Here is a 25,197-nt window from a genome sequence, read left to right as displayed (position 1 = left end):
CCTTCATTCCCCTTTTTGAAGACTCCTTCTTTAAACCCTGAGTCATGTGATCAAGTTCAAAAGATCTCAGAGGTGAGATCTCAGAGTAATAGGATTGAGTTTTTTGAAGGGACAGGAAAAGGGAAAGGGGACACTCTCAAGGGAGAGAGCAGGCCCTCTTGGAGAGAAGAGAGACCATCTATATGCCTCTTCTGTACTTCAGATTTATTTGGCGATCCCAGAGAAGTTTCTAGAGAGTCCCACCCAGGTTCACCTCTTGAGTTTTGACTGATAGCAAGATGACATCAGACTTTCAAGTCCCCGCTGTCATGGCAACACCAGGTCACACTGGCCCATGCTAACCTGTTCAAATTGAGTTCTTAACCATACATTCAGACAGATTTTATGGTTAGGAGGAACTATCCTAATCTACCGGAGTCACAAAAGTCTCCTGGATTCCTCCCATCTACATTATCTTTGGCCTGCATTTCTCCTGCATTTAACACCCCGTTTGGAGGAATGTGACATACTCTGCCCAGTTAGACCAGGTGGGGCTGCTGGTAAATTGCTTCTTGGAAAAGAAAGCACGAGGGAGTCTACACAGCGGGCCCATTTTACAGAATTATTCTCTTAACCAGCCTCATCTGTCTGGTTCCTAACAGCTTCATTCTGGAAATATGGTCACCTCCCCAGAGGGAGGTTATACTTAAATAAAATCAGGGTTCATTAACCAGGAAGAAGGAGAAAATGCATTTTTGGATAAGAAAACAATAGTGTCTGTATACTATGATTTTTAAAAAATCCTCGCTTAATGACAAACATTTTCTGCATGTAAACCTCAATATAATTCCCAGTGTCTTCAAAATTGTTCTTTAGTTGCTTTCCACCATTTATTAAACTAGTTCTTGTTTTGGATGTCTCAGCTCTTTTTTAAGTTCGAGCTTTTTCAGATAAGGCTGCCATATAAATTATTTTGTGAATTCTTTGTGAAACTTTGGAATCCAGGTGTGAAACTCCTGAGTCAAAGGATCAGAGGGCCTGTAATGCTCTGTGTGTAGAAAACTTTCCATTAGAATCAGCAACCTCTAATTTTTCATACTAAAAGAGTGGTTCTTGGTTACGTAGAGCATTGCTTCAGATATGGCACCCTGTGCTTCCCTGGGAAGCTGAGGAAGGAGTTGCTATGAAGACAGCTGCATGCAGGTATCTGAAAAAAAGTAAGCCAAACAGGGATGAGGCCCCTGGGCTGGGAGTGTGTCACCAGAGGATAAGAAGCAAGCAGATGATAACAATGGGAGAAACTCCCTAGGAGAGGGAATGAAGATTCACAGGAAGGGTGGCCGCATGGTGGCTGCTATGGGGCAGAGCTTATCTGCCTTAGAATAGCTCTTCCCCACCTGTATTTTAGACACTGATGTTCCCCCACACAATGAGTGCAGTTCTTACTCTCGGCCACAAAGGGCCTGGGGCATGGAGGAGTAGAAAGGAGAAAAAATAGTAACATCTTCATAAAACACTTCCCTATCATCATCTTTTTATATTTATACCATAATACTAGGCAGATGTTATTGCTTCATTTGACAGGTGTGAAAACTGAGGTCCTGAGAGAAAAAGGGACGTGCTTGAGTGCATGCCATGACTGAGAGGCAGATCCAAGGCTCACACAGGTCTCCGGATAGGTAGTCTTTTGACTAGGGTTAAAGGTAACCCTGCATGTGATCCATTCATTCCTCAACCATCTATTGCATACCTAGTCCACTTTGGAGATATGCAACACACTGAGCATGATCCCACCCTACATGAGTGTCCTATTGCTCTGTAACAAATACGACAAACGTGCACAGTTCTGAAAACGAGAGGTCTGAACTCATCAAGTGCTGCAGGGCCACCCACATCTCTCCACCCAGAAGTCCTTGGCTTGTAGCCACATCACTCCCATATCTGCCTCTGTCTTCCTGCTGTCCTCTCCTCTGTGTATCTAATTTCCCTCTGTTTCTTGCATAAGGACACTTGAGATGGCATTTAAGACTGACACGTGCATTCAGAATCATCTCTTTATCTCTAGATCCTTAATTGACTCACATCTACACAAATGGCACCACATAATGTAAACATTCACAGGTTCTAAGGAGTAGGAATTGGGTGGAGTTGTCTTCTCACCGGGAATCAGTGTCTAGTCAAATGATAAATGACTTTATGGAAAAGCACCGCAGAACCTAAGTATTAGCTTTCCACCCCCTGAAAGCCAGCGACCAGTGGAGATGACCAGGAGAGACAAATGGAATTCACTTCACATCTGCAATGTCAGCAGAGCATCTTCTACTTCAGGAGAGGTCTTTCTTATGTTTCCAAGTAGTGTCCCTATGGGTCCTTCATCTCTGCTCCTCTGTCCTTGTTCGGGTATCATGCAGCCTACTGGATGCACTCTGGACGTGATGCAATATTGAGGACTCTATATGACAGCATGGGAGACGCCAAGGCCAGTGTACACTCTGTTTTCTGATCAGATTTATCAAGGCTTAATTCTGGTTCATTCCCCTCCATGCTGACCTCAGCAGAACAAGGCCCCCTTCAGCCACTCCCTGAAAGCTACCTCCCATGAGGGGCCAAGTCTCAGTAGCCAGAGCCTTGCTGTCTTTGCCTTGGCTCCCAAGGGGTCCATTCAGCTCTCCAGAGTCTAAGGCAACACTAAAAGCAAATTGCATATCCCCAAATCTATTCCAGAAAGGGAAAGGGAAAGAAGAGAATGAACCCAATTCCAAGAACTCTGCTATTGGTCTCCTAGATCACCCCCCTTGCATTCCTCCTACTGGGGGCTCCAACTTTCTATTCTCAAACTTGTGACTCCTAGGAGAATGGTTCACTGATGGAGCATGAGCGGGTGAGTCCTCCCTTGTCTCAGGGACAGGCACAGTTCCACCCTCTCCAGAGCCCTTAATTCCCAGAAGGACCCCTTACCCACTTCATCCCCTGAATGGCGTGGTGCTGCCCAACTTGGACCGTACTCGAGGAGGCAGGGTAGTGGGCTGGTAGGATTATGGCAGACAAGCCCACCACATTCAGGCTCTCTACTTGGCCTATTAAGATTGTGCCCTCATCTTTCTGAAGCCTTCAGGGCCCAGAAAAAAAATCACCATTCAGGACACCTAAAGTCACCAAAAGCGACTGTTCTTTGCAGCATTTCTCTTTTTGCTAGGAACTCACTTGCTTCTGGGAACTGTCCCTTCTCCTGCCCATCCTTATACCATAGAACCTGCCCCAATTCTCTTCCTTGTGACCGTAACCAATGGTCATCTGACTAGAAAACAGTCAGAGCTGTCATGAGTGATTTCGTGCTGAGATAAGGTAGTCCATCCCCAAATAGACAGAACTGAGGGTGTGGGATCTCAGGTGCTCTGGGCAGCCCAGCCAAAAAAATGTCACTGGTAGTTTTTAAAAAAAATTAAAAAGAGACATAAAGAGAATCCGGAGGCAGAGGTCAGGGAGAGGACTGGTTTCGGCATGGTAATCTGACTCCCAATTCTAGATTATACTTGGCAGGCCTATTGGGTCCTTCAATTCTATGAGACATTCAATCACCAACCCTAGAACTCCTTATTTTCCTCTCTTAAGGGCTACCCAGAGTTCGTTCCTGTTCTTTGCAACTGAAAGGGACCTGGATAATCACATCCTGTGTTCCAGGGCTAACTCTGAAAGGTCCTGCCTTCCCTGTTCACCATGGCTTCTGTGGCCTTCCTCTCCCCTGCCAAACCTCACTCACCTCCCTGGCCTCCCCTTCTGCCTGGCTCTTCTAATTATGAGATCTGACCACTCACTTCTGCCTCTGGCCATTTAGTTCCAATCTCCTGACTTCTCCATTTCTTGTAGTACTTCAACAAATAGCAATTCTGCTAAGTACACCACGTTGACAGGCCCCCTTGACCTCTTCTCTTCCTTAATGGTGTCTGTAGGCAGGACCCCAGGGACCCATCTGCCACCAGGGACAGATTCTGACTCTGCTTTCCTTTGGATACATTTAGCCTTAACCTTTCCGGCCTCATCAGGCTCTCAGAGGTCCCCACTCCCTGCCATTCTGCTGAGGCAATTATATGCAATCATCATCCCCTGGATCCTGGGCACTCACTCACCAGGACCTCAACTCACAAGGGCAGGCAGACAGGCAGCAGAGATCACAGCTCATTCTGCAGGTTAGACAACTGCAGGCACTGAAGTTGGGGTGGGGGAGAAGACACGGCCTCTGTCCCTGCACCTAGCACCTACAGTCTCTCCCATTGAGGAGCCCTGCTGGGAGATGAGAGATGCCCACAGCATTTCAGAAGAGAAACCACACTGAGCATTCTAATCTCAGCCGGCCTGAAGACTTTCCTCTCAAATTTGGCCAAAAGCCTGAGGATTCACATCTTGCTACAGAAATCAGCCACGGGGGATGGAAATCCCAAGCTCTGAAAACTCAGTGTTATAATTATAAATAAACTCTAGCCAAATTTCAGTTTTATGTCAACAGCTAAATTATCCTTTCTTTTGTAACGGGGTTTATTATGCTCAGATTCTTGAAGGGAAATGAAATGATTCATGAGATCCAGGCTCCAGTGATGGACTTCGGCACCAAGGGTGCTCTTGGGAAGAAGAGTGGTTCTCACACCGTTCTTCAAATGCTGGCCAGAAGTGCCTGCCGCACAGTGGAGTCCACTTCCTTAGGGCTGTCTCCTCCTGTCCACCTCTGCTCTGTGACAACAGTTCTCCTACTCCCCCTGGGAGCCACAGAAAAGTGGCTAAGAAAACTGCAAAGACTCAGGCACGTCAGGCAGCACTCAGTCCACAGAAGAATGGATCCCACAGGTGTTTAGGAGGTCAAAGGGAGCCTTCTGCCAATATCCCAGTGAGAGCGCACACATGGCACTGTGTGGTTGGCAATTTGCTGTACATCATCTCCCTCCCACCCCCTCTCTCTTTCTTTCTGCCTTTCCTTCCCTCCCGCCAACCCAGTACTAGAAATTGAACTCCACAGGGGTATTCTACCAATGAACTACATCCTAAGCCCTTTTTATTTTTTGTTGTTTGAATTTTGAGGTAGGGTCTCACTAGGTTTCTAATGCTGGCCTCAAACTTGCCATCCTCCTGCCTCAGACTCCCAGGGCACACGGATATGACAGGCACGGACCAAGTACCTCTCTGTGAAGGATAGTCTCAAATGACAGAACAATCATCTGATTTCCATTTCACAGTGGGCTTGTGCCTAAACAGGGACAATGGCTTGCTTTGAGGACCTCTGCTGGGATGTAGCAGAACCCCGACTTGAGCTCATATCTTCTCATTTTATTTGTGATGTTTTATCCATATTATCATGCCTCGAAGTATTTAGCAACTATTGTTTTAATTTAAAGCAGAGGATGAAAACCTTTTCTGTGAAGGACCAGAGAGTAAGTATTTTAGATCCTGTAAGCCATGCAATCTCTGTCACAAATACACAACATGTAAAATGAAAGCAGACGTAGAAATTATGAATACAGATGAATGTGGCTGAGTACCAATAAAACTTTATTGACAAAAACAAGTTATGAACTTGATTTGGTCTGCAATGAAGTAGCCTTCACATTTTCCTTCTTTTCTGACTGTTCTCCTTTTAGCCCATCTTCTCCTAGTATATTTGGATTTTACATATTTATGACATTTTACATATGACTGAGGATATTGACATCCACTATCCACTGTTATTTTTTTTTATTTTCTGGAAATATGGCTGTGCTCACACTCTGCAGTCCCCACAGGCATAAACAGAGCAACTTAGAAATAGAAATATATATAGAAATAAGGCTGAACTTGGTGACTTTAAACTTCTTCTTGGACCCTAAAGAGTTACCACCCAGTGTAACATAATCTATGAAGGTCTTGCACTCCCAAATCTTCACTGTTTGCCTCTAAAGCTTGAGCCCTTAATATCTGGGGTGGATGCTATATACCGTCTCTTTTATTATGCTGCTCCCATCTTTTCATGAAAAATGCTATGGTTCCAGTGACTCATAAAATGGAGAAAAGACTCCACAGGAATGAGGATTTACAGTCACTTAGCCCTGCCACTAACCTCCTCACATATTGCTGCTTTATCCTGTTTACTTGATCACTGTTATTCTACTATATTTCAGTAAAACTATTATATATATATATATATATATATATATATATATATATATATATATATATATATAGTCATTTTTTATGACCTCAAAAGCAAAACATCAATCATATAAAGTTTCAGGAATGTACAGGATTATGAAGAATAGAATCATAATCACACTTCTCTTATGAAACAAGAAACATTATTTTAATGTCATTATGTATATGTTATTCTACTATATTTCAGTAAAACTATTATATATATATGCATATATATATATAATTAACTTGAATGCATGTTTTAAGATATATCTTAAAACATGCATTCAAGTTAATTACAAAGACTTCTAATCTCAGAATTACATTGAATTGCAAGTTCTTTGCATTGGAAATAATTTTAAGGACTGTATTTTCCTGGTAGTAGCACTGTATGAACAAGCAATAAAACATCTTGATAGTCTCAGTAATTCATCCACTCTGTGAAATTGTCTATTAACTAAGAGTTCACTTCTTATGGGATAGCTAATTCTATCTTTACACATTACTGAGCAATACAAATACCCTTATTTATTTTACACTAAAATTTTACAGTTGGTTAGTGCTAACTAATGGCATTAGGTCTATTTACTCTCTTGAACAATTCTGTATTAATTTGAAGATTATAATCACACTCTATTTAATTTTCTACATCTAAGCAAAGCCTTCTTGTATTATTTTTGCATCTTGATGTCAAAGCCCCACAAAATCTTATATATAAAGTACTTTTCCACTTTTATACAGATTTGCATCATTTTTAAAAACATTTTTGAGTTTTGGGGTAAAAATGAAATAGAACATTTACCTTCTACCACAATCACCCCTCACCATGCAAATCCAACAACAGTAGGAACATACAAAATATAATCTGTCATTATTCTTCAAGGCACTCAGCTTTAACCATGTTTTTACTCCACAAAAATATATTACTTCCAATAAATTCTGTGATTTCATATATATATTTATTTTTATTTTTTATGACTTTAAGAGCAAAACATCTATCATATAAATTTTCAGGAATGTACAGGATTATGAAAAATAAAATCATAATCACACTTCTCTTATGAAAAAAGAAACATTATTTTAATTCATTTTGTTTATGCCTGTTTTTAAAATTTGTTTTAATACACTCATATACATTTCAATATAGTTAACATTATGCTATTTTTCTAGGTTTTCAGTTTAAAAATGTTTTCAATGAATACACAATCCATACTATAGACATGCTCTAATTTACTGAAACAATCTCTTATTGTCAAAACAATTTCTTATTGGCCATACTACCCAAAGCACTATACAGATTCTATTCAATTCCAATTAAAATTCCAATGTCATTCCTTATTGAAATAGAAAAGGTAATCATGAAATTCATCTGAGAAACATGAGAGACCCAGAATAGATAGAGCAATCCTTAGTAAGAAGAGTAAAGCAGGAGACACCACCATATCAGACTTAATCTGTCTTACAAAGCTATAGTAATGCAAACAGCATGGTATTGGCACCAAAAATAGACATGTAGACAATGGTACAGAATAGAAAAAACAGAGACAAACCCAGATAAATTTAGTTATCTCATACTAGACAAAGGCACCAAAAACAAACAGTGGAGAAAAGATAATCTCTTCAACAATAGTGCTGGAAACCCATATGCAGCAAAATAAAAATATTCTTGGACATTTTCTTAATGTTTACAAATGTCCCTTATATTGATGTGATGAACTCAGTTGTAAATCATGCTTAAATTTGCTCGCTTCATGAATTAATTTCTTTTGTGCATGCTGGCTTAAAAGGATGGATGTTTTAAAGTTCTTATCTGTAATCCTAGTGGCTCAGGAGGCTGAGGTAAGATGTTCATAAGTTCAAAGCCAGCTTCAGCAATTTAGGAAGACCCTGTCTCTAAATAAAATATAAAAAGGGAAAAGGGCTGGGGATGTGATTTATATATATATATATATATATATATATATATATATATTTGCGGAAAACTGAATCTGAATGTCAAATATATTACAGTTTTTCTCCTTATTACTTTTACTTTTTTATGACCATGTATTTGTTTTGTATATAAATATGTTACCTTTAGCATTAAAACACAAAATTTATGGTGAAGCTTTACTTGCATGTATACTTTTAAATAGGCTTCCTAATATGCATTTCTTATAATATAGATATAATTTATTGTGAGTGATGCTGAGGGTTCAACACAACTCCAACTGGCACAGAGCTACTTGAAACTTTCCACAGGAGAAGCAGACAGCCTATCTCATAGACACTGACATTAGTGTGGGACCAAATGCTCCTTTCCTTCACCAATCAAAGAAATTTGCATTTATGTGAATTATTGTCACTTTATAAAAAATATAAGATTGGAGAATAACTCTTTATTTGTCAACATCTGAATATTTCCAGGTATAAGTGTTTAAAGCCTTGGGTATCACTGACTGCTCCAGATGCCCGAATTTATATATGTAAAAACATAAATAGGCACATACAATCAAGCTATATTAAAAAATGCCAAATAATTCATAAAAGCAATTACAAATAATAGTTTATAAAAGATGCACATTATGCAATTTGAGTTCTTCTCAGTTGTACTCATGAAGAAAAACCACTGTTTTTTTCTTTGCTTGTCTTTCAGTGCTTCCTTCCCCAAAAGGAAGCTATTAAAATGTATTGATTTGTGTAAAATCATCAGCTATGATTGAATCATGCAATGCTGATACTACCCAAAAGTGGCAGCTGGGAGGCTTCTGGTTAGATAAAGAAAAAATAAAAATTATATGTACTACTGTCACCAAAACATCATTTATCTAATGTCATAGAGGAAATTTGGAATTTTACTTTATTGTTGATAGGGTACTTTCTTCATCTTATAATACTTTAATTCATTCTAATTATAGTAAGCAGTATTAGTTTCATAACAATAAAAATTCTCTATATTTTTCACAGATTGCTTTAGAATATATAAATGATTGCACTGGCTACAGATTGACATTATGCTTTCATGTTCTAAAAAAAAGAAATATGGCAAACAGAAGTTGACTAGAAACATCCAAATTGCATTAATACCAATATCAAGTAAGTTTCTTTGATTTGATTGTAAATAAGATAAATTTGTCAAAAATTAATAGGTCATTGAGAAATAAGTTAACTTCACAATTTTATAGATTACAAAAATACAGAATTATACCTTTTTTATAACTAAACATTTGTATTTAAATTCATTTATTTGTCTTATTTTCATGAAAGAAGTCAACTTATTTCAGGTTCGCTAATAATTCCAAGGCTAGAAGGAACCATTTCCCAGTTGTCCTATTTTGGGATTGAAATCTTAAGCTTTGTAAAAAAAAGCAGGCCCGACTTCCTCTTTATGCATCTTCTAGACACAATATGATGTCACAGTCACTGCTGATTCACCTTTCAGGCCTTTAATGTCTGATCAGCAAGCTATCCAAAAAACTCTGCATCAGAAATCCTTGGGAGGAATCACTTGAGCAGTGAAGGCACAGAAGTTCAGGTTGTGAAGATGCTGGTGCTCATGAAGCAGAGATTTATTGTATTTTAAATTACAGTTGCACTAGCATAACTCTGATGTATATTAATCCTAATACCTGTTTTAATCATTTTCTACTATGGTTGAGTAAAGTGTCGGGGTTGAGATGTATTGTCTTGTTTTGTTTGAAGTTCCACATCTCTAACCTTGGTCACAATACAAGGTTAATTTCAATGTTTTTAACATATTTTCATAGTGGTATTGATATTATTTCATTCCATTTGAGCCAGATAGGTTACATGGAGCAGACCTTCCCAACTGTTGTACCCATGCATAATAGGTCACAGGCCTGTGAGATAATGATATCCTCTGTTCTCTGTTGAGGCCTGGAGGAAATGAGAACTCCCATAACTATCAACAGCCAGGAGAAGCCTTAACAATTTATTCTAACTTGCCACAAATGTTATTTTGAAGTGCTATATTATGAGAAAAGCCAGAAAGCAATGCTATCAAGTACAGAAAAGGTTTGTCTCAATTTGCAATGAATACAGATTGGCATATATTTCCTAGGTATCTCTCAAAGATGAAGTGAATAGTTGCCATTTGAAAGATATGCCCTTAGGCTGAAAATATTTTTAAATTGTGAGGATTACTAGAGTATGTGATTTGCCTTGATAAAATAAATAAAGAGCTGAAGGTAGTTATGATGATATTAAAATAAATTCTGACTGAAACTCCCAATAAAACAATATCACAAATATCACACACACACACACACACACACACACACACACACACACACACACACACGTGCACAAGTGCATACACATTTCCATACAGAGCTGATCTGACTCAGTTCCAAACTGAATATTTCATTCCTGAATGAATCCAAGGCCTTTCTCTTTTCTATTTAGTAAACTGCTAGGAGTTTTTTCAAATTTATTATTTTTCACATTTTTTTTTACCAGGATTAACAATTGACTCTATTTTTCATGCCTTTTGTTCATGTAGAAACAGTTTTTATCACTGAATAGGTTATTGAATATCTTCTGGCTACTATACAGATATGGTGAGTAGTAAGTCTCTATATTAAAATTGTTGATTTCTACATATTATTCTGGTGCGGTGAAATTCAAAACTATGCTTCAACAAATGAAATGTGTCAGGTTCTTCAGACATGCTAAAAATTCAAATGTTAAATTTTCCAATGTAAAACATCTTCTCTAAATATACTTTATCTAAATGTAATAATTTTCTTTACAAACAGGTGAAATAAGAAATACTATCTTTATTATTACCTGGAGATTCAACCATTGAATCAATGGGAAAAGCTGTATTTATAGAAAAAATTTAGAAATTGTTTATTACATTTACTATTGAATCCACTAATGGAATAATCATGGAGTTAAACAAAATAATATTCCATATGCCAACCTATTTATCTCCTGACAAATCTCTACTCACTCTCTAACCTTCTCTGTGGGCAGACTTGTTTTTTGTGCAAAATAAGAGGTCCAATTACCTCTTATTTTGTTATATCTTTGCTCTGACAGGAGGTGGTACCCTGATTCAACCACTGGGATGTTTGGAGCCACATTCCCTTTAATGCTATTGCTTTAGGCACAACACAAAAGGCAGTTTTAACTAATCTTATTATTTGCAGGAAATAAACATCTATGTGGGTTACATTGACATCACTAAGAAATGTGAACCTCCTTCTTTCATAAATGTGGATAAATAAGTGCCAAAGTGTTTCCCATTATGGTTTCCAGGATGCAGGTTTCAATATACTAGTCATCATCATAGTAGTATTAATTAAGTTTATACCTTAGTAGTGGATGTTAAGTAAGATGTCATGCATAAATCAAATCTTAATAATTAGTTTTTTCCCTTAGTTTTTGATTTGAGAATAGATTTATTATCTTATTTATGTTTAATTGTCAATAGCTCTTTGCTGTTTAGGGGTTCTCCACCATCATGTATACTGCCAGCCTACCAAGCTAAAGTATTATTGATTTGCCAAATATTGTTGTGCTTAAAACCAATCAAAAACTTCTTAAAATTATGTCTTACCCTCAGAAAAGAAAAACCCTGTTTTATAAATGTAGCATTCTTTTTCAGTTACTTTAATAAACAAGACACAGGAGCACATGTGTGTTCAAAGGCAGAGTCCCTCACCCCTAATAGTAAAAAGAGATACTATCCAATATTTAGTCAACAAATTAGGAAATAATTAAGTATTAATAAAAATGGCTTGTTTTTAAAATAACTTCTAATGTATGTATTACTATGCTAATTTCCCAAATAAGATAAGAGGCTTAAGATAACCCCAAGTGACTCAATCATAGCATACCCCAAGCTGAAATCTGGGTATATTTTGATGCAAAGCTTATAGTCCTTTTTTCATACCATGTTTAGTCAATTACCTACTTTGTATCATTTTTGGAGCCAAAAGAAAATCTATCTTGCAGAAGCTCCTGTGTCATTTGTGAAAGTTTCCGAAAATACAACTCCATCCTCCTTTTTCTGTCCCTGCTGCTCATCACAAAATGAATGAGGGTTTTGCCAAACAGATTGTGTTGCTGGCAGGACTAAAAGCATGAAGAGTTCTTTGCCTTGAAAAAGATCACTGATTCTTACGAATTAAATGCATTTTGATATGTTCTCCTTACCCATCATCTCAGTGCCTTACAGCCATTACATCTTTTTTTTCTTGTTACAGTTAGAGCAGAGATGGACCAGTCCTTCATGTCACATACTGAAATGAGTCAGTGTTGACTGATACAGTTCATCCACATTGCAGGCAGGGATTCCCAAAACTACTACTATTAATCTGAAAGTGTTTTTCAAATAAATGTCATTGAAGCAGGAGAAAAGGACTCCACGAAGAGAAGCAGCTTCCCCCTCCTTTCTTTTCTTAATTTTGGATATACAGTACTTAATTAAGATCCATTATGTCCTAGTCATTTTGCTGAGTGCTAAGGGTCATGAGTAGAGTGCAAAGAAGAATGAAGAAAGGTCAGAGCCAGAGTAGAGAAAGGGATGTGCAAGTCAGAATCAGACGTTATTTTCAGTTCCTACACCTGTCTTGAAATACAGTAACATTGGGTATAGGGCTTCAACATATGACTTATGGGTAACACAACCCAGTCCATAATAATGCCCATTGATCAACAGCAATAACATGCAATAGAGAGAAGTTAAAGTCAAATACCATAAGTATACTAGTTAGTCAGAGGTTCAAATCCAAAGCCTGCCACTTCCCAATTGTGTTAACATTGGTGAGTTTTCTTAACCTTAGTGCTTCCTTCCTTTGTGGATGTAACAAGGACAATAAGTATCCTTTCTCCTATGGCTATCATCAAGTATTTTATATCTAATTAGAATATAAATTGAAATGAGAAGCTACTATTAGTTGTAGATAAATAGTTTCAAAGATGTTGTTACTCTTCTTTCTATGGTAGGCATAGTATTTGAGGAATTGTGAGAATCAAAAGTAAGAGAAAAGACAGGAAATTAAATGCTTACACTATTTTTTCTTAATGAATTTATTTTATATAAATATAGTTGTGAGGCTAGGCTTACACAGAGAAAGATGCTTTAGATTTCAGAAATGTGTAGCTTAATTCATTCTTTAAAACAAATCTTTACTGAGCATTTATTATGTGTCAGAAATTGTGCCAGGCATTTTGGAAACAGCAGTGAGCAGAAATCACTATTCTTGGGGAATTTATATTCTAGAATTGAAATGTCACCTCCACTTCCGGAATTGGGCAAAATAAGGTCCATCAAATAAGGAAAATAAATTAATTAAAATAAATTTACAACATAATACAAGTTGGCATTAAATTGTGATCATGTGGTCAAAAGATAGATAGGCATAGTACTAGCTCTGGGGCTGTAGGACTGGCTTCCACAAGTGCCACCCCATCCCTGAAATACAGGTTTGAGACCTTGCCATCCCTCACCATAGCCCAAGCAGACTTTCCTCCCCTCCCTGCCCTGCTGCGCATGTGGTGCAGGAGGAAGCGCTGGCCTTAGGGTCCCTCAGGGCTGCGCTGCCACCTCCAGCCTCTGACGTCCTGCGCCAGGTGCACAGCCAGCGTGCATAGGCGTGTGGGTTTTGAAGCCACGCAGCATACCCTGTAGCCAAGAGCAGGCAGGGAGCCCGACCTGCAGGTCCCAGATCCTGCTGTCGTGGTCCCTGGAGTGCAAGTGACTCTGGCTTCACATGGTGTCTGCAAGCTCACGTCACCTGTTTGATAGCCTCCCACCAAATCAGAGGGCAGCGCTCACCAGGAGCCCCAAGTGTCACCGGCTCCCCTGCAGATTAGAACTCGCCTCTCATAGTTCCTCCCTTCATTCCATTTAAAGCTCCCACTGGCTTTAAGAAAAAGTTAAGTGTGAGCTCAGTTTCTTCAGCGCTTTCTTCCACTGCAAGATGGTAAGTGAGGAACTGGCATTTGCTAGTCCTCTGGCAAAACCTGGGGCTCTGAAAGCTAACAAACTTTGCACTGAGAATTTATTCCATTTTTGGAGCAAGCTTTCTTTGCTATCTACCAATTAAAATAGATCCTCTCCTCTCTTCTTTTTATTATCATCTGTCTTCTCTCTCTTCCTCCCTTCCTTTCCCTCTGCCTTTCTCCCTGTTATTTTTATTCTTCATATTTCCCCAAAATTTCACCTATTCACCTTCACTTACTATTCATTCTTCCTCTTATTCCAGATTATGCACATATTTGCAAACACTTGGAGTTGAACTACTGTAAGAGTATTTGGGGTTTGTTTTCTTCTCAGGTGTCAATTGCCTAATAGTTTAACTTGGATTCGAATAATAACCTCAAGGAATGAGTCTGCAAACATGCTTTTAAAATGAAAACAAGAAAAATAGCTTTTGATAAACTTCTGGCTTAACTTCTTTGGTCTGCACTCCCCAAGCTGCATTTGCTTCTGAACTGTGTATTTTTTTTCTTTTCTAAGACTTAACTCACTGGGAACATTAACAAAGTGTGACTTAATTGACTCATTTTCCCCTCTTCTGTTTATGTTATGACCAAGAAAGTACTCAAGCCAACAAAAGATTTGTAGCAGTCAAACAGAGTTTATCTAAACCTAGGCTCTGCTGGAATAAATGGCTTTTACCTGATTAAACATTGACAAATAATTAGGAATGGACTGTTGTACAAATTAACCTAGGAAGGCTGCATACTTATAATTGTTTGGAGATTTGAAAAGAGTGTTTGTTTGAGGTTTGAGAAGTGGCAGGCAGGAAGGTACTCCCTGGATCAGAACACAGTGAGAACACACGTCAGGCAGTTAGTGGTGGCAGGATAACTTTGCAAGGACATTGAGCCCTAGTGATGGAGATATCTAGAGCTTGCAGTCTTTGCTCATTTCTTTCAGCTTTTAAATGTTTACTTGGAGTGATGTTACATTCCTCTGACTGGAGCTGGGGCAAAGTTTATTTAATTACCTACAAGGAACAAAGTTTATTTAATTATCTATAGAACAGAGATAGAGAGAACATATGCACTTATGTCTATATATGCATTTGTCTATATGTATGTATATTATACAAGTATGTATATGTATGCACATAACTATATGTATGTGTATGTATATATATGCATATGCACATATATACATTATATATATTATATATATATATATATATATATATATATATATATATATATATTTGCATATACATTATACACAGCATGAGTTTGTGTGTATCTCTATTCAGATTCCCATAAGATCCAACAGAATGTTAGTTTGGAGGAGAAGAGGAAGGGAAGCATAAGACAATTATTGATTCAGAGGTTAGTCTATAAGATGCCATATTCTGCTTTTTCATCCTTTTTAATGGGTTCTTTGTCTTCCAAGGTGATTAGAAATAGAAATATAATTAAGATAGTTCTGACTGGCTTATTTGGTGAGCTAGGCATTACAAAGGAAAATATAAATATGATTCATCCAGTAGTAGTCTATTCATTGTTCAAGGACCTGTGGAAATGTTAGGAAAGTCATAGGAGCTGATTCCTTTTTAGTTATTATAATTAAACCACTCAAAATTTAATCTGGATCTAAATTTAACACCTTCACTGTTTCTTGATTAACTGTATGTAATTTCTGTGTGTTTCTCCCACCCTTCTCTCCGTCCACATCTGCATCGCCCAATCTTCTGGGAAACCCACCTCCACCCCAACTCCTTATACTGAATTTCACAGAACAACATTCTGCCTTGCCAAGACCAGTATTTTGCAGGAGACAAGAGTTATAATTGCCTGTATTCCACTACACCGTCAGAAACTAGTGTTGACGTTTCCACGGAGACTTGGATCTCTTTCTGGGCTGCTGGTCTCCTGGACAACAGTGAGCCCCAACAAGCACCACAGGCACAGGGTAAGTTCTGCTCTTCTGCTTTAGTGGTAGACCTGGAGCCCTTTTCAAGCAATGTGGCTGCAATGCATCATGGTCTGGGACTCTGGAAAAGGGATGTTATAAAAAATTTAAAAATTTAGTCCAAAGAGTCTTGAATTTTACAACCTTAACTTCTGCTATTTTGTACTTGCCAAATAGTGAAAATGGGATTATTCCTCTTTCTTGCTGGACAACACGTGTTTCTCCCTCTAATGTATAGTACTTGGAGATTCCCAACTCACTGAAAGAACTTTTCTGGGTCATATTTTATAAACAACATCCTAGTAGAATGTTTTGGAGTCAAGATACTAGTTATAACATTTCTTTTGAAATTCAGGAAAATTTCCCAAGTATGATAAAGAAACAAGAATGAATAACTTCATCTTTTATTTCATAGAGGAGATTCTATAGACAATGCCTTGTAAGTAGAAACAATTATTCTCTTACACACACACACACACAAACACACACACACACAAGCACTCACATAGGATTTCAAAGTGGGAGGGAAGTATAACATTGATGGAAAATTATGAATGGTATTAATCTTGACTTGAAGGTTAGTGAACATTTTTATAAAATTAAGTGAATTTCTGTATAAATAGTCAAATTTCTCTAAAAATTTTCAGATATCTTAGAATTAAATACCTATACTATAGTTTGCCATATGCTCCTTTGGTGGACACAGGGGTTAAGGAAAGGCACACAAAAATGAAAACCTAAAAATGTTGAAGCACACTTACATATTATGGATAAAGTTGTTCAGTTTTACTTTTTCACTATAAGCAACAGCAAAGACAAAATGCCCAAAATATGAACCCAAACTGTTTACAAAATTGAATTCCTGTTTTCTTACTCACTACTCTATTTTAATAAAAAATTCTTCAGTAACAGCAGTTTAAGAAGAACAGGGAAAGAGTCAGAATGGTATTAATGAGATGGAATAAAGTAAAAAAAACAATTAAGTATGCCCAAATGCTTTGGATTTACAGGCATAGCTTCCTGTCAAATATGAAAAAAAAATCTTTGTAAAAGCATAAAAAATATACAGATGAAAACAGTTAAAACAGAGAAGGTAGAATTTTGCAATTTTTTTATCATGGTCTTCAGAGAAACAAGGTGCAAATTATTTAAAAGTAGACATTGCTACTAAATCAAATTCTGAATTCTATTCATTAGATTTAACAGGTAGGCAGACAGAAAAGGAAATAATAGCATCAAAAATGTTATTAGATTATCAAGCCAAACACTATATTATTAATGTTGAAGCTTAGAAAAATAAAATAAAAATTACAAAAAAGATAGTGGGATTGCAATATTATGCCTAGTGGAAGGAAAAGGTTAATAAACATTTGAATGAATTAATGATGCAGCTGAGAGAGTCTTTATTAATTTAACCAACAAGAATATACATACAAAGAGAAGAATATGACCACTTAGTTCCAAAAAGAAAAAAAAATCCCACCTCTTTAACCTCTTTGGCATAGGTTGTATAAATATTTGTCTGTCACAGCTTGCATCCTTCTTCTGAAAGCTTTAAATATTTTGTTCTAGTGTGAGGAAGCAAGAGCTATTTTTAGAAAGGTAACTGAACCTATTGCACTTTGGGAATGGTTTGGTGAGTTCATTGCACATAAGTCAAAAGTGTGTTTTCTATGCTATCCATTTTGTATTTTCTCATAGATTCATCTTCTAATTCGAGTTTTCCTATTCTGGACTCATGTTCCTGGGAAGAAGCTCAGCTTTCCTCACAGCTCTACAGAAATAAACAGGTATGTGTGGATAGTTAGAACATTGAGACTGGCCATACATCCTGCAGTCCATTCTCCACTTGCATCCTCCCTTAAGTTTATGCTGCTACTTTTTCCTCTTAAAATTCACATTAACTCACTTTAGAACTAAAATGAGCATATGTCAAGAGAGAGAGAGAGAGAGGGGGGGGGAAATAAAGAAGGAGGGAGAGAGAGAGAGATTGTTCATCTAACTCCTCTCTCTTTCTGTCTCAACCCCCCCATACACACACACTCATATACACAAATAACACTTGAGGAAGACATGAAGTCAGGCTCTGACTATATCACATTTTAGCTGTGTGACCTATCACATCCACCTTTTCCTCATCCATGAAATTGGAATATTTATGCGGCATATCTCAGAGGGCTAATGGAAAGACCAAATGGAATCATGTCAGTATTTTAAAATGATAAACATGGATAATTGCCTGGAGAATTAATGATGATGACAAAGGTTTTTATCCAAATATTGTTTCATTTTCCATATTTTGTTCTTATTTGTTCCCCCAAAATAATATGATCTACTGAACAAACAGGCAGATCAATCTGAATGTGGCACAAGTCAACCATCTTTTCTTTCTTTCTTTCTTTCTTTCTTTCTTTCTTTCTTTCTTTCTTTCTTTCTTTCTTTCTTTCTTTCTTTCTTTCTTTCTTTCATGTGCAAGGAAGGAGTCCAGGTAAACCTTTCTAAACACCTTTTTTCTATATTTAAATAGTTGAATGCTGCTCATTTTCCTTTACACCTACCTGACTCCCTTGTGGTTAAAATTTTAAAAATCATGTAATACCCTCAAATACTTTGTAATGAATGAAAAATTCAGAGCACAAAACTGAACAATCATGTGGTAGGGGGTTGTTGATTTCAGTCTCAGAGGACGAGGACTCCCTGAAATTGTGTTCATAAAACAAACAGAATAATAATCAAGTTTAAGAAGGCTGAGGCACAGTGGCATTATTATAATGTTACAAAGTCAATACAGTGGAGCAACCTTCACCATTGTCTGCTTTTTGCAGCTCCAAGATACTCTGGTTCAGAAGGAAGAAGAACTTGCTAGGCTACATGAAAAGAATAATCATCTCAGACAATACCTGAATTCTACTTTGGTTAAATGTCTTGAAGAAAAGGCCAAGGTGTGTAATAATCTTTTTATAAGGTCAGGGCAGTGATTTAAGAAAGGAAACCATTAATGTAAAATTTCTTAATTAAAAGCAAGAAGTGTACTTAACAACAGGTCATGGGATATATGAGTAGAATGGATAACATTTCTTAAGGAAGTACATGACTTTCACTAGAACTTTTATGTATCATTTATTAGAAGTATCTAGATTGCAGATTCTATCCAGACATCATTACAAAAATAGTTTCTTATATATCAAAAGCTAGGGATTGCTGAGGAAACAGGTTGATCAAACGGAGAGTTAGGTGGAAATCAGAGATTTAAAAACTCAGTTGTTTTAATTATCTTCTTAATGTAGAAATTAAAGATTTAAAAACTCAGTTGTTTTAATTATTTTCTGGATTTAGGAAAATCATTCTCAATTAGAAATTTGGTTACCTGCAGCTACAAAAACTAAAAATCTGTGAAAAATCTCTCTCAATCTAAGATGCTGTGATGATAACTGGAGCTTAGTATCTTGAGCAGCAATTCAGTATATACAGTTACAATATTTTTTATTCACATTTTTCTTACACTATTAAATGAGCTATTTCGAACTCAAAGATAGCTTGCCTATAGTCTCTTTGTGTTCTTTTTTCTTTAGTTTTGTGTTTTTCCTAGTATGTGTTTGCTTCTATGACCAATTTTTACTTTACTCTTAGAGAAACTATTATTTGATATTATGTAATCTAAATTGATTATGTGTCTGCTGCTTATACTGAATCTAACAGTTGAGAGAAGAAAAGATACTAGATTTGACTACTTTACTGTATAGTAAGCTTTCATAAATAAAGGGCTAGCATTGGCTTCTAACTCTAGCCACCATTCCTTGAAAAAGACATTATTAAATTATTAAATGACATTAATTAGCTTTACCTTTCTTGACCTCAGTTCTCCAAGATTTAAAATAACAACTTTTTTCAAGGGATTGCTTTGAAAGTTAATGAAATAACATAAGGAATGTTGTATAGTGTTTAAACAAGAGTTCTGTCTATATTCAGATAACTTAGGTTTAATTCTACGCTAAGGGATACTTAGCAAGTCACAAAAATGTCTGTGTCTTAGTTTCCTCATTAATGGAGATTTTAACAGTATCTATATCCAAAGAAATAGTGCATGTGATGAACTATTCATAAATTATATCAAATAATAATTTGTTTATTTTATCAGTGATAATTCAATAAACAATTGCTTTTATTGTCATTTTTGTAAAAATTATTACTTCTCTGATTTGAAATCTTCAAGACATGATCTGCTTTTTTCAAGTTTCAAACTGAGAGTAAGAAATGAATTCAGGTTCCTAAGAAATAAGATGTTATCATGGATTTTACTTTAGTAACAGACACTAATCTAATCCATTTTACTTGTATGTGAAAAAATATTAGAAATTTAACCTATTTTTCTAAAGAATGAGGGTAACTAGTAGATATTTAAAGGAAGTATAATTTTCAAATGTCACTTCTTCAGAAATTGTTGTCATCAGATGAGTTCTCCAAAGTGTGTGGAAAATTCAGAAAGGGGAAGAGGAAACACAAAGAGCAGGGATACTCTCCTGCTGAGATCCCCCATCCTAAAAATGCCAAGAGAAACCTCTCTTGTGAGTTTGCTAACTGTGAAAAACCACCTGGGCCCCATGGTGATCCCTGGGTGCTACAAACACTTGGATTGAAAGACCTCAACACCATTGATGACACCTCATCAGCTAACTACAGTGCCCTCTCCTCTCATCCCAGAATAGTGACTAGCACATACTCCCATTTTCCGAGTGATGCCATTGATTATGAAAATGTCCACAGAGAGGATGTGCCAATCAACTATGGAGGTTAAAGAACAACCCCCCTGCACAGCACTGCCAGCCATGGGGAAGACTTCCACTACTTTTCTCAACTTTCAAATCCCCCAACAGAGGTGCAAACACTTCCTTATCATCCAGCTGATGTGTCACCCAACAAGAAAGAGATGACATTTTACACATCCCTGAGTCCTCACTGTAATGTCAAAACTCATTCTTTCCACCAGGAACAAGCCTTTGTGTGTAGAGATGAAGAAGGAGGCTGGAAGTTTACCTGGGTCCCTAAACAGCCTTAGTGACCCCTCTTGTATCACAGAGCACTGCCAGGAACTCTTTTACAAAGATCTCTCTTGCACTTGAACCTGACTATGTGGAGCATAGAAGCTATTGCCCAGACAATCTTTAGCCACTTTAAATGTTACTCTCAACTACCACTTAAATTTGTAGGGAATAGCTTCCAAGAATCCATATGAGAGGTATATGCTCTTCCTCCACCTGAACTTGACTAGTTTGCACATCAATGTCTGCTATCAACTTCTTCTCTTTGCCCTGTACTTGAGAAGGTGTTTTCCAATCTTTTGTAGATTTCTTCAAGAACTAGATATACTTTGCTTATCATGACCTGTTTAACACCTTTTGTTCTCTTATCAAGTAGTTTAAATATGTATGGTCTTTATTTCTCTCCCTCTTCTACATTTCTTTATTTCTGAAAATTGCCTTTAGAATGAGCCCTATTGTTGTTTCAACTACTTCCTCCTGGTTGTTTAAATTGCTAGAGGTAGGGTAAAATCAAGTGTCTGCCCATCACCACTGCTGAAGAAGTATTGTGGATATAAGTAACAGTATGTCCAGAGCAGCTTAAGAGTCAAGTGTTGCAGGATGGCTTTAGCAAAACATCTCTAAGACAGCTGTGACTCCACTGATAAGCAATACCACTGAAAAATGACAAAAGTTAAAAAGAATTATTACTTCAGAATGTCCCAATACCTGCTTCCATTGGTATCTGGCCATTGTTTCTTTAACTGACATAACTCAAAAATGATATTTTTGAGGAACTATTACACAACAAATCATCATCTTAAACTGTACAGATGCTGGCAAACTGATCACTAGCCCAGCACTGACAGTGTCACACTCATTCCTTCTGTCAGTCATGTATTCATGCAATTCACCTAAAATATCTACAGAATACCTCATGCTCACTTTGTGACAGGCATTGTAATTTAGAATGGTGATAAAATGTGAGCAGTTTGGGCCCTGTGCCCACATTCATGAGACCTAGAGCCATTCATCTGCTGTCATCCCTGAGAAAGCTATTTCCCTTGCGTGAAAATTCAATTTTTCCAGCTGTGGAATACAGGACTTGATTAGATAACTTCTAACATTCTATGAATGAAGGCTGGATCCTATCAGCTTTATTTTTATTTGGTCATTCAAGGCCGTTTTTCCCTTAGATAGGTACTGCATATGCTAGGTACGGTGAACTTTATTTGCAATGGAAAAAAATAGAAAAATAAATATGAGACATTTATAATGAGCATTAGAAATCATTTCTCTTATCACAGGATTCTTTTTTCCAGTATGAGCCCACTTTGCAGGTTGATTCAGTCTGTGTGAGAGTAACCTCTATCTAAAAAAAGATACATTTTAATTTGTAAGTAAATGTGAATAGATTGAATGCAAGCATGATATCAAAGATCTCTTCTTCCCTAAATTTTTAAGAATATTTTTGGTAGTCTTAACTGTTTCCTTCCTTTCTATCCTTCAAGCTCTCTATTGTTCCCAGAATAAATTATGCATCAACGTCGGGCACCTATGCTTTTTTGGCAACATGATTAAATTCACCGGGTTGAAAGCCATCTCCATCTATCTCTTTCTATTCTCCTCTCAATACTTCACTTTGCACAATCAACTTCTTTGTGTGTGCTATTTGGAATTCTTTGTAACCAAGACATTTCTTTTGTGTTTGATCATTGCTTTATGTACATTGTGTGAGCAAATATCTATTTTATAAAACTTTATTACCTATAGTTTTCTTTATAATTCATGAAGGGGAATACAAATTAGTAATTAATATTATTCTCAGGAGTATTTTAAAACTAAGGAAGAGATAGAATACGTTCTACTCCCCCCATGCCCCCCAAACACAAAAGTGCCTTTTACATTCTTGTATCTATGCCTCTTGTGGGTGAAATTTATCTCTAGAATAACAAATTTAATTAGAATTGATTATACTTTGCTACACAAGGAATTGAGTAAGCAATGGAACTATTTAAAAACTCTTATACTCAAGCTGTAAAACAAAATTTACCAGTTAACACATATTTATTTTGCAATATCCTTGTGCCATGTTATATGTTAATTACCATGAGGAAACACCCAGGCTTCTCACAGTGCATTTGGTGCATAAAAAAGTCATCAAAAATATCAAAGCTTTTGAAAGCTTTTAAATAAAACTTGGTTTCAGCCTGGTTAAAGAAACTATAGGACATTTATGTGGCAAATTATGATTTCTTCTAACTCATATCATGAATGATAGTATGGAAGAAAATTACCAAATATGTTTGCAATTATATTTACAAACATTTGATATTCATTTGAATAATGTATACAAAATTATTTTGTTAATGTTTGAGAAATTGGAAATTCATTTCACTTAAATATATGTTCTAACTTTTATAGTTTTATCATGCATTTCCAGTATACCAGTTAATATTTTATTAAGATAAAGTGGGAAATGAAACTAAATACCTTTGTGATTATGATGAATAATTTTATATTGTGCATAACATTTTTAATAATGGACTTTTTTCTCCTGGATTTTTGTGACCACAATTTTTGAATCTCTTTTGTATGATATATGATATGGCCACATTAATATCCTCAGAATTTAATGGTTCCTTCTCTCCTCTAGGATACATTAATGATTTTTCCCATGTTAGGTGGCCTGAAGAGTCAAATGCCTTAGGAGTACAGCACTCTCTTACGTAATCTCACAGAAAAATTAGAATTCAATTTTTAAAAATTTGATGACACTTCCAATGTCTTCTGATACTCTTGAAACAATCCTGTGTCTTACAAGTATCTGGAAAATATGGACAATTGGAAAGTCTCAATTCTATAGGTGATGTTTAATAAGTAGGATTACTTAAAATTGCAGTGATGTTAAACTATAATTTTGAAAAGATTAAAGGATGTGTATAAATAAAAAGACTTTAATGTACTTGATGTAATTGAAGAAAGCAAAATATGTTTTTAAATATGACAAATGGATTCAACAATAAATCGAAGTACCACAGGTATAGCAGAAAATATAGTTAGTACATTTACTGATAACTACTTTTATTTTGTACTAGGGATTGAATCCAGGCATGCTTGTCCACTAAGCCACATCCTTAGCCTTTTTAAAATATTTTGTTTAGAGACAGGATCATACTGAGTTGCTTAGGGCCTGGCTAATTTGCTGATGCTGGCTTTAAACTGCCTCAGCCTCGGGTGCCACTGGAATTACAAGTATGCACCTGACACTTGGCCATCCACTGATAACTTTTTAAATGTATAATTTTTTGCCTGTAAAGTTCAGGTATACAATTAGATATTTGTTTCAGTTTACCAAAAGATTCACATATGGTTAAATAGCAAATGCCTAATTTTAATTTTTTTAAATAAAACAACATATATTTGGTTTTCATGTTAGAAGTTTATGGTATGATTATATTTATTAACAATTTTTTTCATATTTTTATCTACCTTTTTGTTACATTAACATAAACATTCAATTTTAATCCTTATATTGGATATTCTGCAAATGTAAAATATAATTCAACACTTAATAATAAGCACTTAGATGATATGTTTCTTTTTGATTTTAACTTTTTTAAATTATGGAAGTCAATTTTGTAATGAACTTATGACTAATAAATAAATGACAAGTCATTTAATTTTATGTTCAGCCCTTAATTTGAAAACATGTTTTCAGTGAATGGAGCAATGAACTAAAAAAAAGGTTTTGTTTCTCCTATAAATCCTATGTCATAAAAATAACTGTATTTCAATTTACAAACGTGTGAGATAGTAGTATGATTAATAACTGAGGCAATTATTCAATAGATATAGCTGGTGTGAAGCTCTGCTGATGATATAAAGATGATGTTATATAAGAAGGATATATGTATTAAAACTAACTTATGTATAAATGAGAGAAACAACTTCAACATGATTGATTAAAGCAAGGGTGTAATAGGCTCTCATAATGAAAACGTCCACAATGCAAGTATGAAATATGGTTGATTCTATATATCCAAAGCATACTGTCAAGAATCTGGTTTGGGATTTCAAGGGAGGTGGTATTTGGGGATGTATTCTTGAATGGTGATAAAAATAAAAGCACACAAAAGTAATAACGAAACC

At 36.3% G+C, this 25,197-nt stretch overlaps 1 protein-coding gene across 1 annotated transcript in view; it reads left to right on the top strand.

Annotated features, from left to right (window-relative positions):
- Window positions 1-24,726, top strand: part of LOC144374768 (geminin coiled-coil domain-containing protein 1-like) — a 98,690-nt gene extending 73,964 nt beyond the window's left edge. Inside the window, exons 3-6 of the mRNA XM_078037506.1 lie at window positions 15,853-16,027; window positions 17,729-17,817; window positions 18,853-18,969; window positions 20,463-24,726. Coding sequence (XP_077893632.1) covers window positions 15,853-16,027; window positions 17,729-17,817; window positions 18,853-18,969; window positions 20,463-20,822 — 741 coding nt within the window. The 3' untranslated portion in view covers window positions 20,823-24,726. The remainder of the gene's footprint in view (window positions 1-15,852; window positions 16,028-17,728; window positions 17,818-18,852; window positions 18,970-20,462) is intronic.
- The last annotated feature ends 471 nt before the right edge of the window (window positions 24,727-25,197 follow it).

This window comes from Ictidomys tridecemlineatus, unplaced genomic scaffold (genome assembly GCF_052094955.1).
Source record: "Ictidomys tridecemlineatus isolate mIctTri1 unplaced genomic scaffold, mIctTri1.hap1 Scaffold_87, whole genome shotgun sequence".
Lineage (NCBI taxonomy): Eukaryota > Metazoa > Chordata > Mammalia > Rodentia > Sciuridae > Ictidomys > Ictidomys tridecemlineatus.
The sequence above is the reverse complement of the archived record's forward strand: the minus strand, read 5'-3'. Positions and strand labels throughout refer to the sequence as shown.